Source organism: Megalops cyprinoides, chromosome 21 (assembly GCF_013368585.1).
Source record: "Megalops cyprinoides isolate fMegCyp1 chromosome 21, fMegCyp1.pri, whole genome shotgun sequence".
Classification (NCBI taxonomy): Eukaryota; Metazoa; Chordata; class Actinopteri; order Elopiformes; family Megalopidae; genus Megalops; species Megalops cyprinoides.
The window spans coordinates 21,574,702-21,593,412 of NC_050603.1; the positions used below are offsets into that span (position 1 = coordinate 21,574,702).

The window sequence follows — 18,711 nt, forward strand, 5'->3', positions numbered from 1 at the left end:
GCTAGTTAGCGTCTGAATAGACGCTTTTCCCCGACTAAGAAACAATTTCTTACCTTCAGCCTACGAGCGTGGAGTTATTTGTGTTGAGAAACAGTGATTGCTAGTAGCTTCTGCTTGGCGAAAAAAGCCCCCATACCCTCATTATTCCCTGGAGCAAATTGACAATAGAGCTTTAATATGTATATAGCTAAGTGACCCAATCATAACTAGCTACCTAGCTTACTGTAATCACAGAAAGCATGTAGCTAGCTAGCTACTAAACTGACATTAAGGTGATTAACATTGTGGAGCTAGCTTCAAGATAAGCTAGTTATCCAATAATGTTAGTCCTTCACTGAAAGTAGCATCAGTTAGCCAACTTTAATTCCACTACTGAATTCTACAGGATAAAATCACATAACAGCAAATATAAAGAATACAATAAAAACAATAATACAGCCCAATTTATTATTGGGTTCTAAGCATTAAGAATATTAAAAATCAAAACTGTCACTCCCCCAGTTCCTTCTGTTTGAAGGAACCATCAGTTCTGTCCTTCAATTTCATCAAGAAGTAGGCAACTTTGGAGGCACCTCCGAGACCCCACCAACTTAAAATGGCCGACAGGCTCATGTTGCCTTAAAATGTTGCCTTCTGAGGCAGCTCACTTTGACACAGGGCTGGGCTACTATAGCGACGTAACAGGCCTACATCAGAAAACACTGAGTTGAGCTACTACGGCAATATAACAGGCCTACAGCAGGGAACACTGGGAGGAGGAGAAGACTGTTTTCCACTTTTTTTTTCTTCCCCCTCTGAAGGAACCGGGAGCAGTTGAGCCTGTGAAGCCTTCTCTAAAGCTAAGGGCTTATTCAGAATGGAGAACTCACTCCAGCTCCAGCTACAGGGCACAATACACAGCACAACAAGGGCATTACAACAAGGTCTAAAGAACAGACCAAAAAGACCAGGGAATAACATCACCTACGGTACAGCCTTTTCATTTCATATCTTACACTCGCATACAGGCACACGGCGCACACACACTTTACGTAATCAGGTAATCAGGCGCGCGCGCGCACGCACGCGCACACACCACGCACAGATAGCCATATGCACGCATGCCTCTGCCACACTGACAAAACTAATTTTACTTTAGAGGGAAAATGTCCCTCAGATTTAAACATCACTGCATCCCAATCACAGGGACAAGCATCTGTTCTAACAAACAACTTTTTTCTATTATTTTTATATTTTCTCCTCCTTTCAACAAACAATGATTGCAAGCTAGCATCTGTGTCCTCCTTTGTGGAGACGTCTGGCCTGCTAACTTTACATTTGCATTAAAATACGATCCCAAACGCATTTAAACGGTGCCTTTGGTCTGTGCCACACCTCAAAGCTGTCATTTACAATGACTACGGGAACGGCTTCCATGGCAGTGGCCTCGAAGCAGAGGGATGTGCTGAAGGAGTTATGACATCATAAATGTAGGGCGGGGTTTAATAATAGAAATTCAAGCTGGAATTTTGGGAATTTACTGGGGAAGGAACCAGAACCCAGTAGTAAAATAGGGGTGTTGTGTGTCTACAGTGTGGCAAGGATCCTGGGAGAGGAAACAGCTAAATGAGTTTGGAATAAGCTGAAGGATGCTCAAGGAAGCTTTAGACAGATCTCCAAGGATGGATATGCACAAGATGTGAAAAAGAAAATGCCAGGATGGTACAGAAGAAAGCATGGGTCTGATATATCCCATTAACAAGGGAATGCACAGAAAAGTCCTCAATAATACCATAAAGTTACTTTGACTTCTTAGCTATCTACCACAGTCAGTCCTGGTGCAAACAGTAACAAATGTCTCAGCGTCAGCAACAACATTATTAATGTAAATAACAATGCTATATTATAATCCATGCTAGCCTTAATCCGCATTATTTAGCAATCACTGTGCCCCCCTACATTAAACAACAGCTCTGAGTGGTTGTGTAAGGGAACTGTTGCTTATCTCGCCAATTCAGGGCTCTGTTGTTATTACCAAACCAATTAAAAAATGTCAACGGTATCTCTGCAATTGCCATGTGAAGATTACAGGGGCCAACTGCGCTGTTTGCCTGCCTGCCTTATTTGTGGGCAAACACAACGCATGTGGACATGCCCTCAGATGCTTTTCATTAATATTAAACACACTGCCCCACAACTACTAACAGGGAGCTCTGCTGGATGGGTTGTAATGGAGCAAAGTTAGGTGATGGGAATGGAGAAAAGTTTGGTGGGTGGGAATGAGAGAGGCTTGCTGGATAGGAACATAGAGAGGTTTGTTCAGCGCACCTCAGGTGACGCACCAACCGCTTAGCTCTCACCGCCATTTCAGGGACTCAGCGAGAGACATCCCAGCACCAGGCAATGGTTTAACTTCAGCCATAGTAAACCAGGCCTGGCAAGGGAAGTGTCTCGCAGCACAGCCTGTTTCCTTAGCATTAAGGAAAGAAGGCAAGCAGATAGTAGGCAGGGGAGTAAAGTGTTACTAATGCTGCCGGCGCAGGTGTTGAATACCTGTGACATCCTACACAGCACCTGCTGCACTGTCTCTCCGTTCTGCGTCGCCCTGCTCTCCAGACGGTAAAGCATGCGTCTGAATGTTAATCGGCACGAGCCGCCGCAGGGGCGAAGGGGAAGGCCGCAGCCCTGACTCACCATCGTTGAGGTCCTGCAGGAGGTTCTCCTGCCCGGAGAAGTCCAGTTTGACCTTGATGTTGACCGTGAGGGTGACCACCTGGCCCGGTTTCAGGGGGAACTGGGAGAGAGCCTCGTCCAGGTCCCAGCTCAGGAACTCTCCAAACAGCTTCTCTGTGGGATGACAAGCAGAACAGAGGGCAATGAGGGGGACAAGCACAGGCTCGGTGTGTGTGTGGGTGTGTGTGTGTGTCTGTGGCACCTGTGTGTGTTGAAGTCTGAATGTTTGTTTGCACACACTGTCTATGTCTGTATACAGACAGGCATAAGTGTCTGTTTATTTCTGAGTGTGTCTGTCAGTATGCATGTGTGAGCGTGTGTCTGTCTAATTGTGGGTGTGTGTGTTTCTGAGTGTGACCGTCTGTGCATTTGTGTCTGTGTGCGGGTATGCGCCTGAGGGGCTGTGTGCATTTCTGAGTCTGTATGTGTGTGCATTTTCACGTGTCTGTCTGTGTGTGCGCTGAGAGAGCACGCTTTTTGGACAACAGAAGCTTCTGACATCTTAGAGATTCTTCAGTCCCCCTGTGAACACTTGGGCCTAGCGGGTCACTCACATCCCATTTGAGCATCATTAGCCATGAGCTGTCTTTCACACAGAACAGCACTCCACTTAGGAGGTGCCACTATCCCATTTCACACTCCGCACTGTGACACAACAGACCCTGAGAGGGTGGCTGGGCCTCCAACAACCGCAATGTAGCTTTCAGAGCCCTGGGAGAGGGACTCAGCCACTGCACCAGGCCCAAATCCCAATACCAATTAGTCACTTACAAAAGAGCTGTGACACTCCATCCCCTAATGACATCCTCAGGCACAAACACAATGGTAATGTTATGAGGAACGAGTCTGGATGCCTTGTTTGTCTAAGATAATGGGTAATGTTCATGTTTAATGAACTTTGATTGGATCGTTTCGCCTGACGTTCACCTGGCTAATTGGTACATATCAAATATATGACTGCGGTCAAAAATGCAACATATAACATTTACTTCCATGCACCTAAATTTTGCAACTTTTCACTAAACAAGCAAAAGATGTATCAGTTCTTAAAACTCCACCATCAGCTTATAGGCTTTTAGCCATTTATCCACACATAAATAAGACATTAACGTAGAACTGACCATAGCTGTGACTAGGAGTGAATGCGTTAGCATGAGCCAGCTCAAAAAAGCCATTTCCATTACCCCAAACTGACAGTAAGCAGACAACCTGCAGAGCTAAATTTTAATTTGAATCTGAAAAGCATTTTCAAACATGCGTGGTTTTCACTGTGCATTTCCAATTCAGCTCTCAGAGCACTCTCTGGCAATGTCCTTGCTAAGGATTACATGAATTTATTACACGAATTCAAATCGCTTTCATATTTATTAAGCAGGGGTCGAGCAATTCAAGGCTTTTAAGGCCAATAAGATAACCGTTTTCTAGTCACCCAGAAGACACATAACCAACGTGCCGGAACATGTATTTTTTTTATTATTTTGTACATGAAAAATATATTTCCTGATAGGTTGTACAGTTGAAGTATCCATAATTAAACATTTTAATTATACATCACAGAATGCTTCCCTTTCCCCGAGTTTACCAAGCAATATCTTCACGTTAAAGCTACCCGCCAGACCAGACAAATGGATCCCTGATCGATGTGGAAAAAAATGCAGCAATAATCATTACGTGTTCAGAATAGTGTTGTATAACGTAGTGTAGCATCATGAATCGTCTTTAAACCACACACATTAGTTAGCTTCTCCCATTAGATATATCAGATCAGCTGAACATTTTCATTCCAACACATTTTACAGATGTCATGCTTCTGCTGTTTCCATGCTTTTGCGCAGAATTTTTTTTTTGAGTTGATCTTGTTCCATCACAAAGCACAGCACTGAAATGAATGCAGTAGACTGCGTCCCATACGTGCCTCCAAAATAACACCCATCCCCTTGTCAAGTGTGTACTGTGTACTTGCCTGACATTGGTGTGGAATATGGACTCGCTCACTTGCACCTCTCTCACTAACTTGGGTATTGGGTATAGCCCAGGTGGTCCCCAACAGGTGCCTCAAACCAGGCTCTGGTTGCAGAGTGAAAGCCCCTGAAGGCCCTTGAATCCAATGAGGCTTTTCCCTATGAACCGTGCTAAGGCCGCCGACCTCAGCGAACCACTGCCTCTTAGGCCGGGCAGAGGAATTTTCCCTTTCCGCTGAAAAATGCATGAGCGAAAATCTGCTGCTGTATGGGCAGCCAGTCCACATCATTATCAAGCGCTCCAACCGGGGAGGGAATGCTCGTGCAGCCTACCAAAAACTCCACACACGCATTACAGAACACCCAAGGAGAAAGCCAAGGTCCCACAAAGTCAAGCCCAATCTGTAAGATACAGAGAGAAATGAAACTTGCCTAAATGAGTGTACATTGTAGAACAGAAAAGTACAACATAGGTTCACACCCTTATCCATCCATAGACATCCAAACACAAACAGAAAGAGTGCTATATAACATAAATAGACAGACACTTAGACATAGACATGTTCTACTATAGACCCATGATGATTTTGTTCAACCATCGCTTGACTTTGTCAGCCTGTAGGAGCTCTGACTCAAACGTAGACTCCTGTAGGAGCTCTGACTCAAACGTAGACTCATGTAGGAGCTCTGACTCAAACGTAGACTCCTGTAGGAGCCCTGACTCGTGAACATAAGGCCAGTTATATGAGCCGTAGGTGCAGCACTGTGCTGAAGGAGCCGCTGCTGTGTGCGGCTGCAAGTCAGAGCATCTCCTTTGATGTGCCACTTCATCTGTTAAGCGCCTCACGAGCTAAACCCCTCCCGTGGCCGTCGGCGCGCGCTATAAATAGCCTCCTGTCCGTAGATTGCACTAGCGACAGGGTGTTGAATCTCATCGCCGCCTCACGTCAGCGCTCAGGCCGCAAGTCATTTTTTCCTGACGTCGATGTGTTGCGGCGAGGAGGTGTGTGCGATTTCGGCGGCATGCGCGGAGCCGAGGTGAATACAGAGAGGGCTCCAGCGAATACACACTGGCCCAGTCAAGAGTGAAGCCCCCCCAATCCCCTTGCCAGGGGTGTGGTGGAAGGAAGGGGGGGGGGGGGGGGGTTAGAGAATAATTCATAAAGTAGGTTTCCACACAGACTTAACATGCATGGCATGTATGATTCCTACTCCTGTGCTTGTTCTACAGCTGATCCCTTTCTCACAGAAAGGTATTTCCTCACAACACACCACAGCTGCCAGTAATAATGTTAAAATTGGCTCTAGTTGGCAAAAATGGATAAAAGACAACCAATTCAACCTTATCACCTGTCCCTAATTTCACCTCGCTGGATATCTCAGCTGCAGAGGGGAGAGGGTCCTGCAGAAAGCGGCCTCGATTTCAGGTCAGACGTCATCGCGCCGTAATCCTCCTCACATGAAAAAGGCCGACCCGCGGCGAAGGACAGGGGGCGCCGTTGCAGAGCGGGCCAGGAGAGAAGCCGCGCAGCCGGTGGCCAGACCCGGCTGGACGCAGTTCAAAGGGAAGTGAGATCACATACGGAGACGGGCAAGCTGGTGGAGAGGTACAAGGGAGGGAGGACCCGGGCCACCTTCACCGAAAAATAAAAGGAGCGGAATGTGACGCTAATTAAACAACTGAACGGAAGGCCATCACAATGGACTGCCCCCGTCAACATCCAACCCCAAGTAACAATGCCACAGCCACTGGTACTGAGGAGGCGGGATTCTGGAGTTAGCATCGCAGACTCAAACAATGCCATGCGCTTCCTTCACTGAGGGTAGCTTAGTGATGCTGCTCTCCAAAATGAAACCTTAAACAATAGTGATCGATGTCTAAGAGTTTACCACATTAATGCCTGGTCCTTCATGAATGCAAAAAATTACTGCTAGCACACTACTTGATGTTGTGTGAGATGGTGAAATAGTCTTTATAGACTTTTTAAATAAACAACCATTATAAAATGCATTTTTCATTTTTTTTTTTTCAAGTTTGGGGAACAATGTATTCAACTGTCAAGCCAATCAGTAATAAAAAAAAGTTAAGGAGCTGAAAAGGGAGTACAGGTGATAGACTAATTCCTGGCAACCACATTTTAAAGACTGTGACCTGTGACACCATATAAAACAAACACTTCAATGCGATAACATTTATTATATTTTATGGGTTATTATTAGGCTTTACAATACATTACTTTCAATACATGTGGAAATACAGCCTCATCCCGTACCGCATCAATAATAGAATAACGGCAAGCATCCAGACCATCAGAGGCACAGAATGAGATTCACCCAGCCTCAATATTTCACTCATTGCCAAGACGCCGTGGCACCTTCGCAACAAGCAAGCATGAAGCGCAGGGGGGCACAGAGCCTTTGATATTTTTAGGGGAGAAGACTGGGGAGATGGATGCTTCCTTCTCACCAGCCACTGTGTCTCTCAGTAATACAAAAAAAAAGACCATTCTTTTTTTGCAACGCTTGCACGTAGGTGGTATGTAAGAACGAAAACCAAAACACTGTGGAACAGGTCCTTGTTTAATCTTTCAATGAGAAACATACCGTTTCTCTGTAAATATGTTTGATTCCACTTCACGTCCCTGTGCCGTTTCAGAAAGCATGCCCGGTGCACCTGTGCAGGATAACACACGCCCGCGTTTGGGTGCAGAACGGGGCAAATTTCCCAGGCTGCTCCGGGCCTCTCCGGAATGCGAGAGACCCCCGCTCCCCAGAGCCCCTGCCAGCGGCGTGCGCTGCCAGCACCAGAGGGGCGGCCCTCAGCCCGCCGCCAAGTGACAGGCCGATCTGGCCGCTCGGCGAGGGGCCTGCCGTCTTTTTGGAGAGGGAGCGCTCTCTGCCTGAGTGCTGGCAGGTGGTGAAGATCCCTCCTCGTCAGCCGCAGTGAGCCTCTCGCCGCTCTCCAGCGAGGAGGCAGGGACCGGGGCCGATTCGAGAGGCGAGCAGCGCTCCCCGAGACGTGTCACCGCAAGCTTTAATTCCCGTCCCATGCAAAACACATCAAAAGTCTCAAACAGGAATTGGCACCAACTCGTTCCAGATATGATGCCCACAAACTGCTCTACCAGGCAGAAACCAAACACAATAAAACACACCAGGAATATAGGTAACACAGGTCTTCCCAGGTTGTATTTATCCACGACAAAGGCGTGAATGGCACACACAACTGTGGCTGATTACCTTTCTGTGTTAAAGTGTGACCATTCAGCCAAAAAGCAAGAGAATCAGATGCCGATAACAATCTAAAACGGATTTCACGACATCCAGTGCTTACGGAATTCAAGCTGTGGGTGCGTTTCCTTTCTCTTCCGAGAAGACTGCTGCGAGGTGCCTGTTCGGGCACAGCGGCGGTCGACTGGAGCTGAACTAAGCCCAGGCAAGACTGGAACCCAGCTGCCAGGCGGTGGACACAGCGATGGACCTGGGACCGTTAAAGACGGATCTCCACAGGTCATAAGCCACAGCAGCAGGCCTGTGGAAACACCGGCTGGAGTCTATTTATCACTGCCCATCTCATTCCTCTTCATTCTCCGTGTCATTACTATTGTTATTTTTTGCTGGGATCTTTTAATATGCATTTGTATCACTCTTTACAGATTTTCAATACACATTCACACCTTATGTACTGTATCAGAATGATCTAATATTAAATCAATACAGTATAAGGTGTTTTCCATTGACTGCAGCGTTATAATCTGAACGGAGTGACACATAAGTGATTTCTATTCAATCTTTGTTTCCCAGGAGACTTGGCAAGAGACCCCCCCCCCCCAAATCATTACACATTTGGTGATGAAATCCTGACTCACAGTGATCATTTGCCATTTCCGCACAAACACATCTGCTGCAGCATTCAGTGCAGGACCAAGGCAATCCTTTTCAATCATACAAGACACTGGGGGAATTCACATGCTCTATACTGTTAACAACCAAAGACAAACTTGCTAAACAAAGTTTAGCAACTGGTTCATCTCTGTGAAAGGTAGGGAATACGTGTTTCTGAGTGAAGTTGAAGGCCCATACCCTCTCCCCTCTAATAAGCCAAATCACCAGAACACAAAATCATGGTTTGGTGTGTGAAGCTTTCCGGGAGGTCATGAGAGTGCAGTGTGCCTTAAAGCCTGTTACTAAACCAGAACAGCCCTAAGCATATCTCTGGAAATCAGTCAGCCTTACACCCCCCCCCCCCCCCCCGCACCTGAAAAAAGGTGAGGAGGTGTATGTATTAAATATAGATTTTAATGACAGACAGTGTGAAATATTAATGAACTCAAAGTCCTTGGGGGTCAGTTAATGGAGGAGAAGGATGTGAGGACAGAGAAAAAGACAGAGCAAGAGGGAGAGAGAGAGTAAAGGAGAGGGACTCATTTTCCTGTCACACGCCCTGCCCCCTCCCCCAACCCCCCCCCCCCCCCCCTTTCCCTGAGGGAGCAGTACCTCGACGCTGCATTCAACAAGCAGCGGACAAGATCAGCATGCAAGCTTCAAACGGATGAGTCACGCGTTAATTGTGCATAAGCAGGGTAATCATGTGATTCATCCCGAGGGGGGGCCTTGCTGGGCGTGTTAAAGGAGCGAGCAACGTGGATCACGCTGGCCGCAGTCTGAAGCCCACACAAAACGCCTGGCGACTCAAAGGCCTTCCCGCCGCTTTGAGCCCTCGCTGCCTTTACTCCCCTCTTCCCTCCCGCAACCGTCACGACGCCCCACTGGCCCTGCTCGATGCAGGACGTCCCGCTACGGCGGCCCTCCGCCACAGGGCCTCTCTGGGCTTCAAAAGCTGACAGTCCCACCCCCCAGAGGGAGAAGGGGAAGAGTAGGCCATTTGTGATGTGTGACCATCACAGCGAGCCGCAGACAAGCGCCGTGTGGTAAACACAGCTCTCCTGGGGAAGCCATGTTCAGGCAGCACAAAGACCTCTTTTTACCCCCTGCCCCACCTATTAAGACTCAGGGAGGTCAGGGATAAACCACACGGAAATGAGACCACAGATAACGCCGAGAGTGCAGCCTTACATTTTTTGCTCAGTCACTGCAATGAAAATGAAAGTAGTCATGAAAACTGGTCGGACAATGCAAAGCACATCTGACTCCAGTCTGAGGTAAAAAGGTATAGTATACTGATCAAGTATACTAGCCATGCCTCCATTATTGTACAGTTCTGAATGTAGCGCACACCAGTGGCTTCAAAAGGAGCTGAAGGCAAGCACAATGCATTCAGCCTTGAATTCCCTTTTCAAACGGTTTTCCCTCCTGACATTCCCTCTGCTTCAGGTCTGTCCTCCATGCAAACCGCACTGCATATGTAGCAGATACGCCATCCTTTGTGGGAGAGGAAAAAAAAAACCATGATACACTTTTTTTTATCAAATTACCAATAGAAAATATCTATCTGTTGTGCAATAAAAGCCTCTTCTGCAGACTTATTATGTATGAATTCCAGCTTAGGCGAAAAGAGGCTCCCCGTGGAGAAATTGAACTGTCAGCGGAGCAGACTCCACTTTGACTGAGCAGTTCTCACACTGTCAGCGGCCGCCGTTTCATTTAAACATGGAAGGATCCAGCTATTCCTCTGACTGTTTTTGTTTTTAACGTTTCTCAGAGACCCCGATATACCCCGATATTTCCAGCAGAGGGAGGGGAGGTCTCTGCTATTGCTGCAAAAACATTACCGGTGGAGAGGAAACAGAGAAAAGAGAGGGGAAAAGTACATAATTGCCATCTGTCGGCTGGATGGAGGCAGTTTTGCCCGTCACTCACTCGTAATGGAAATGTTCTATATCGTTTTTAAAGACCGACAAAATCCCTTCAGTCCCGGGCAAAGGTTGGCTTTGATTCCTGCTGCTTCAGCGGTCTGTTTGCGTTGACTCCACTGCCCTCTGTTGGCCGATCGAGGAACTGCGTCTCCCCCCATGCTTTAGGCAAGCGTTCCGTGAGCTTGCTTGTCAGCTGGCTCCTTCTGCGGCATCGCATGCTCAGTAAGGACACGGCATTTGCTTTTATCACAGTCGACGCAACGCTGCGAAAGGGCCACCTTCTATTAATCCCTTCTTTGTACAGAGATAGGCTGCACGGAGACGGCGAGGCATGAACACTTGACCGGTCCGCGACCGCACTGAGAACCCGTCGACCGCCCGTGGGTCTGGCAGGGGGCCCCGGGCTAACTCAATCGAACCTGCGCCGTGACCTTCAGACCATTCTGCTCTTTTGCCTCCGTCTCTTGGAGGAACGGATGAGCCATCTGCTCCCGGCACACCTCAGCTGACCTCTCTCCGCAGCAGCCAAAAATATTTACTTGCTTTAACCTTGTGGCGAGAAGGCACGTTAGCCGCAAGGATGAAATTACAGACACTTGCCTTCTGGTGTCCAGCGTGGCACCGCGACGATCAAACTTCTGAACTCAGACAGCAAAGTACCGCAGCTGCGCCTTCACTGTTGTTTTATACATTTTCCAGTGGTGCCAGGAGTGGGATTATGTTAGAACGGTTTGCCACTCCCCCAAAATAAGGAGCAAATGAAGCAGCCCACCTCACCTTACCAGATCACAGGACAGACTGACTGCTTTGGACGATCGCGTTGTCACAGCAAAGCCCCCCTAAGCAGAAACAAAAACGAAGCAGAAAGCTGTTGATAATCTGATGGGGTTCATTCGTTCTGCAGCGCAATTAAAACATGTTGTTTTGCCTCTCTGCCAGTCATTGCGACAGTGAGTATTAAGAATGACAAAACAGCTCAATGGCACATTGTTCCGGGATGACAGCCGCAGAGATGCAATTACTGTGCTCCAAGTGTCTGACATCCTGGGGGTCGCTCTGTTGAAAGGATGCGCGAAGAGCAGCCGAGCTCGTGAAATTTCACCCCGCATGTCCCGACGACACGTGCGGTAATGAGCCGGCGCCGCGTACGAGGAGACCCGCCTCTTTGCAGGCCGCAACCTCTCCCGCTGCCGAGGTTTTCCGGCCCGCTCCCCGAGTCTGGGGCCTGGCCGGGCTTCACAACTGAGTGACACCAGCGGCATACCAATTTGTGCTAATTATCGGCCGCAACGAGTGGGAGGACAGATTTCAAAGCCGCCTTCAATTTCCTCTGCTGTCCAGGGGTCATTTCAACAAACACTTTTGAATGGAGCGTCCACCGCAGGCATGGAGCTGGCTGACGTCAAGGAACAACACCTCTGTCACACTGACAAGCTTGCGAGGAGACTATATAAAAGCAACAACCATATAAATGAATCTATCCAGAACGTTGCACATAATGGAGCTTAAAGGTAAAAACTACTAAAGAAAACATATCTTGACATGTTGTGTTTTTTAATATCTGATGTTCTTATTCCCATCTTCCCTCATTGTCTTGAATTCAATCTGGTATTCTGGAACTTAAACTGTCCCTCAATTTATGTATGTCGCCTGGAGACGCATCATTGACGACTCATCACAGACGACTCATTGACTTACACATGACATGGATGGCCCTTAAGGATCAGTGAATCTCTGCAGGAAGATCAATCCAGTAAGGAAACCGAGAATAAAAGTTCTGACACTTTTAAGGGTAAGGAAAAGCAAACCCCCGCCCCCCCAACTCTCCGTTGAGCACCCACATCAAGACTGCATCAAGAAGCATACACTAAGACAGAGACAACAGCTGAAGACACATTCAGAGACCACAACTGAGACTCCCTCCGAACAGACAGAACAGAACAACAGAAAAGAACCCAGAGAATCCCTATCCCTATCTGTGATGGACAAACATGAGAAGCCTACTGTCAGGCACAAATTGCCAACGCAACGAGAAATGCTGTGAAGCCTGGACCTGGTAGCCGCTTCCCCCAAAGCAAAGTGCTCCTTCATCTGAACTCCTAATCTGGATGTAAGTAGGCTTACTGTCAACACAGTGTTACTCAGAGCTATGCCACACTCCAGCTACACCTGAGATATCCCATCTGTTCAACCGATATTCAAAACGACTGAGTGTGTCTGGTAATCTACTCCCTGACAGAACGTACCGAGATTCTATCCAGTTCAATTCAATTAAAAATGTGAGTACAACTTAGGCACCAGCCTCATGTCACACATATACAGTCAACTTCTTATACCTGAGTATGGGATAGATGTATATTCTGTTGTATTGCACAGTGCAATTTTCGGATGCCAACACAGGCTTCTGAAGTCCACCACTCTTCTCTCTGCACCCTACCAAATAATTTGGGTTTCTCCACGAACGGTCTGGAAGCCACTTCAGAAATGCAGTCTCCTCTCTCCTGTTCTGCAGTGACAGGGCTGCCGGTATGAGCCAGGAGTGTGGACACTTCTTCAATTCTGAGAATTGGATATGATCAGAAGAGTATAGGAAAGTAATTCCGGTACATGACAATGTCCGCGGAAACGAACTGTGAGAGTACCAGTGTGCTCTGCAAGTGCAACGGTGGACCTCTCCGAACGATTCTGGAGTGTTTATCTTCTGACTCCCTGTTCATTTTTGGAATTCCAGAGATCTTTGAGAGGCCCATCATTTAGCCCTGTAACAGAGAGTGTATTTGGGGCTTGCGGTATTAGAAAATTCAGTGCTGTTAACTGATGTGGGGACCACTTCAATTTTTGTCAAATCACTCTGTATCATCAAGGACTGTGACAATAGCCTGTCCAGGTAACTGTACTTTAATTGCCCAACAAATCATTCAGTTTGCCTGCAGAAGGCGGGGTGCCCGTGGGCCCACAGTAACCACAGGGCTTCAGCTAGACCCCCTCTGTAGGCGCACCAAAAACCATTTGCATGCTGGGAGCTTGCCGAATGCAAAAGCCCCCGCGGAAAACGTGAAGGCAACGTTCCTCAGAGAGGAGGTGGAAACAACAGCCCAGGCCCTCCACGGGATAATCTGCGCATGGAATTTAACTGTCTCCTTTGGTTTAGGCCGCGAGGGGATTCAGTCTGCCCCCAGGGGGCATTACACAGGCAGAGATTGCCCTTATTTCCATAAAAACAAAACAGGGAGGGGTCCGGAGCTCTCCCATGTGACTTTCCAGTCCCATTTCTATGCAAAAAATGGCAGGCGCTTCCTCAGAGGTCGGCAAGAGCTGCCGAGAACTACAGCGGACCACGTTCAGGGGCCAGGGTTTGGACCACGGTCGTGGAAGCTTCTGTTGTATTGTACCTTACTTGTAAGTCGCTTTGGATAAAAGCGTCTGCCAAATGAATAAATGTAAATGTAAATGTAAGCGCAACATGGCTAGGACCGGGGTCCAAACCCTGGGTTTTCTGGTTGCAGTCTTTCACAACCTTGCGTGGTCAATAAGCCTGACCACAGAGCCCCGGCAGTCGCTCCAGAGCTGCTCGGCGGTAGCGGCGGTAGCGGCGGTAGCGGCGGCGGCGGCAGCCGAACGCGGTCAGGCCATCGATCACTCCCCCCACGGGCTCCGGGGAAAGAACACAAATGAAAAAGACAAAAGGTTACTCTCCATCTCTCCGGCGAGGGCCGTGGATCTGTCATCTAATACCTCCTAAAGGTCTCTGATTTAAGCTGTGCTTTGCTGTGCTTAATTGGTTTAGGTGCTATATCCCATGTAATGAACCCGTCTGAGCAGAGCGGCCGCGAATCCCGCTCACCGGCTCCGCCGACGTGTCCTGGGGTCCGGTGGCAGGGAAGTCATTAGTTTTATGCCTTTTTAAAGATCTCTGTGACGGCAAGGAGAGGCGGGGGGGTTTCACTGATAAAACCCGCCGTCTAAAATCGCTACCGGCCGCAGGACAGGGCCATCAAAATCAAATCTTTGCCTTCGGATCCGGAGAGGGCCTCTTCAATTAAAGCAGGGGCCGCGGCCGGCCGACAACGTCAAATCGATTCCATTATCTCCTTTTTTTCCCCCTCGTTTCTTATTAATATTGTCAGCGGCCCCAGCAGCAAAGCACAAAAAAACAAAGCTTATTTCTCTCGAGTGTCCCCTTGATCCATTTGCCACCTCGGCTTTCAAATAAGGCAGAGAGAGATGGCGCCCCTCTGTCAGGTTCCTGAGATTCAATTCGGCCCAGCCTTGATTATCTTTGTGAGTAATATGCAACTTGAGACAGTCACTTGGTTCCTGCTGGCACTGTGGATGGGGCCGTATGGAGAAAGATAGTCTCATGAATAGCTGTACTTAAACATAGAGCTGAGAGCAGAATCAGTGTAAGTCCATGTGATAGTGTTTGCTTTGTCTCACGCTGAAACACTGAAATGTATGTCAGTACCATTCACTGTCTGCAAACTGCTCACTGATTGTATTCTGTTACACACCGTGTGTGTGTATGTATGTGTGTGTGTGTGTGTGTGTGTGTGTGTGTGTGTGTGTGTGTGTGTGTGTGAGTGAAAGAGTGCATGTGCATTTGTGTACAGTGCTGTACAATGCATACTCATGTTCAGTGTGTGTACATGCATATGCATGTGCGTGTGTATGTTTGTGTATAGTGTTGCTTAAGTGCACATTAATGTACAATGGATGTGCGTGTGTGCATGTCTGTATGCGCATGCGTGTGAGCTACATGTGTGCCCATTTCATTTTGCCTTTCCTTTCCATTAGCAATGTCAACAGTGTTTGTTATGGCAGTGACATGATCTTCACCGTCATGCCCACCCTCGAGCACCTTTTCCACCTCAATGGTCGCATTAGATTTCATTACTGCATAAAGTTCACTAATTAGCTTTTCACTGAATTGCCAGCCTAGTGTTTCTCCCATCATTCTCTCCAAAAAAAAAAAAAAGTCTCCTGTCACATCTGCAACAAAGATTACAATCTATATTCCTTCCAAAGTCATTTGTACTGACAGCGACACAATCCACATATCAGCACAACGTGGAAGTGTCTGGTTTTTTGCATTATGCTGCTGATGAAGAACTTAAGGGAGACAAATGTACACACTAAACCCTGTCTTATCACAGCTATGGCGGGAAAAAAAGAGTGAGAGTCCACCTGATTTCTTCCTCCTGACGCATGCAGGCGGCCGTGTTTACAGAGTGCTCGTTTGTGTTTTTTCTTTGGTTATTAACAACGTCTGAAAGGCAAGAGCGGGCCCGAGAGGCGTCCAGAGGCGTGCCAGCCTCCCACAACTCTCACAAACATTTTGCCTGAGGGCTGCCTGAGAAGGCTCGCCGTTTTCAAACAGCAATCCCCACGGCTCCTCAGTTAGGGGGCCTCGGCGCCAGCGCTGCTCGTAGGCGAGTTAAAACGCAACACATGTAGATGCGCCGGCGTTAAACACGAACGCAAGACCAGCAGCCCCCTCCCCTGTCCACGCTAGGCCATTTACCGCACCGCTCTTCCACTACAGCCACTGCAGACCTGCATGTCTCGGCCAGTTTCCTTGGCAACTTCGAAGGCGGGCGATTTCAGCGCAGCCGCTCAATTTGGTGCGGCGGCCGGGCAAACCGGCGCCAATACTGCATCGTACACGGCGCTCACCGTCCAGCTGGTGCACGTGCAACCTTGCGCTTCGCCCTGGCGGGTGCATAGTGCGTACAACTAAGCGTGGGGGTGCTGGTGACACGTTGCCAAGGAGGAGTGGTTGAGTTTGTACTGGTAATGTTTCGCAACTGAAAGCCAGTCAGTGCTGGTAAGTATGAGCAGAGCCAGTGAGCTTGTTTGTAACAGTGAGAGAGACTGAGACACAAAGAGAGCAACTGCATCCACAGATACGGCAAAAAGCCAAAAGTAAAGTGTAACTGTGTGGAAAAAAGTGCACTTTTATAAATGCACATAGTTATGAATAATCATTTGTCTAGTTCGGGAAAGCCCTTAGATCTGTATCGTTTCACGCGTCATTGTTTTCGACATTTCAGAGGAATTCTGCACTCTGAACACTGATTTGGTGAAGGAGACTGATAGGAGATTGGAGATACAGTAGCTGAGGCCAAACACTACGCAGAATGTGACAGAATTTTAATTCCCAAAAGAGGATCAGAGAGGATGCGTCGGACTGTCTTTTTACACTGAGGGTCCTTTCATCTGAGAAAATATTCTGAGTATGCATCAGTTTTATCCTTCAGTAATAACACTACTGCCTTCAAATTAACAGCAAATAGCACCCCAAAAGACCACTCATTAACTACACTCATAAAAGATCAGCCTTTTTCCCTTTGTTTTGGTTTAAATGAAGATAAGGGTTATGACTCAAATGCATGCAGCCTTTATTGGCGAAAGGGAGATATTCTGTTGGCAGATTTTATAAAAAACCTTTGCTCTAAAAACCAAGCACAGTCAAGATACAAGTTAATTTGAGAAGTCCCAATCAACGCCTCTACTTTGAGTAAAACCTTAAATGCACAAATTACATTTTTAGCCCCAATTTTTCTCTTTTAATAGTTATTACATGTTTGTTTCTATTCTTGGATGTTAGTGTGTCGCGTGTCAGGAGGCTTCGAGCAATAACAACTGTTCTTGCCAACACCTACGGTGGGTGAGTGGATTTTGCGCAGGCTTGAAAGGTTTGCAGAATCCCGTTTGGTGTCAGATTTCATAAGTCGTGAGAGACTGCAAACAGCCAATGAAAAAAAGGCATTCCGCAGCACAATGTGCAAGCCACAGGCAGCTACGTGTTATGGACAGTTTCCTGGATAGCGAAAGAAAAGCTCCATACAATGCTGCAGTGGCAAAAGATGCAGGTGGTAAGCCAAAGCCAACACAAGGGTTTACATGATCCATCTGCACACACTTACTGTGCCAGGCCACAGAAGCATGACAGCTGGAAAAAGCCAGGGTGACTGGCTTGATTGAAACGGTCAACGACCATGTTCTGGCACCACGCTGAGCGCTTCATGACCTTATGACACGTACTATGAAATTCCATTTTCAAAACTTCTGTGGCGTGTCAGCCGCAGCTCCGTCAGTCCGGGCTGTATCCTCTCAGGATGTGTGACAGGTTCGCCTGCCGTGTGCCCGCACGCAATTATATCAATTGTAATGAGAGCTGGGCCTGCTGGCTGATAGTGAGCTCTCAACTCATGGTGGAGAATCCAGAGAAAACATCACATACCTTTTCAAAATAGCTGCAATGTATACTAATTTAACCAGGCAGAAAACAGAGGTGCGTGGATCAGAGGAATTTCAGTCATTTCTGCCTTTTTCATTTTTTCATTTTCACTGTGCAACAAAAATATATATTGCTTTAATAACTGAGTTTTCACAATTCAGAAAGAAATGATAACTAATAATAAGCTTTTTGTTCGGATATAGGATGCAGAGAGGCTGTGTCACACTACATAAATATTTTTTGTTTTGTTTGGGTGGGACACATTATTTTGGCTTTTGTTTTGAATTTTGTTTTGTCTTTGTGTTTGCGAGGTAGTGTTCCGTTTTGACTGAAATGGGCGTGTGTAACATTTAAAAACAAACACTCTAAATCTGGCCCAGGAATTGGAGACCGCTGTTGTCCAACTATTGAAAGGAGTGACAAGGGGAGAGAACCTGAGAGTGACAGAAACAGAGAAAGAGAGAAGGAGAAAGAGAGATAGAGGAGGAGACAGAGCGAAAGAGAGAAAGAGAGACAAGAGGGATCTGGAGAGGAGTGTAGGGAGAGCAGGTGTTAAGTGGTGTGATCTAACAGAAAGCAAAAGCTCGAAAGGCTGATATCGCACAAGGCGAGGAACCGGAGCAATGAGCAGTGACCTCCATGGCGGTCAGAGGGACAGAGGACACCTGGCCCCGAAAGCTCACAGAGGGGGCACTGTCTGTAGCAGTCAGAGGCATCATTCACCATCAGCGCGGGCGCATCAGCCTCCAGAAGCTTCCCGAGCAGTGCTATCATGCTAGTATCACACATCTAATATTGCCTCCTTCCTGCTGTGATCCCCCACCGAGACCCACAACTGTTCATCTATTAATAAGTACTGATATAAAGCTGTCTTGGTATTGCATTCATTCTGAAACAATGTTTTTTTTTCTTCTTATTAGTACCCTTAATCCATACAGGAAGCCAGAAGCTGAGGTACGCTTTTATTCAGGAGGGCTCCTCC

General features: G+C 47.5%; 1 protein-coding gene across 1 annotated transcript in view; it reads right to left on the minus strand.

Moving 5' to 3' along the window:
- Positions 1 to 18,711, minus strand: part of trappc9 (trafficking protein particle complex 9) — a 267,915-nt gene that overhangs the window by 164,863 nt on the left and 84,341 nt on the right. Inside the window, exon 16 of the mRNA XM_036555457.1 lies at positions 2,674 to 2,826. Coding sequence (XP_036411350.1) covers positions 2,674 to 2,826 — 153 coding nt within the window. The remainder of the gene's footprint in view (positions 1 to 2,673; positions 2,827 to 18,711) is intronic.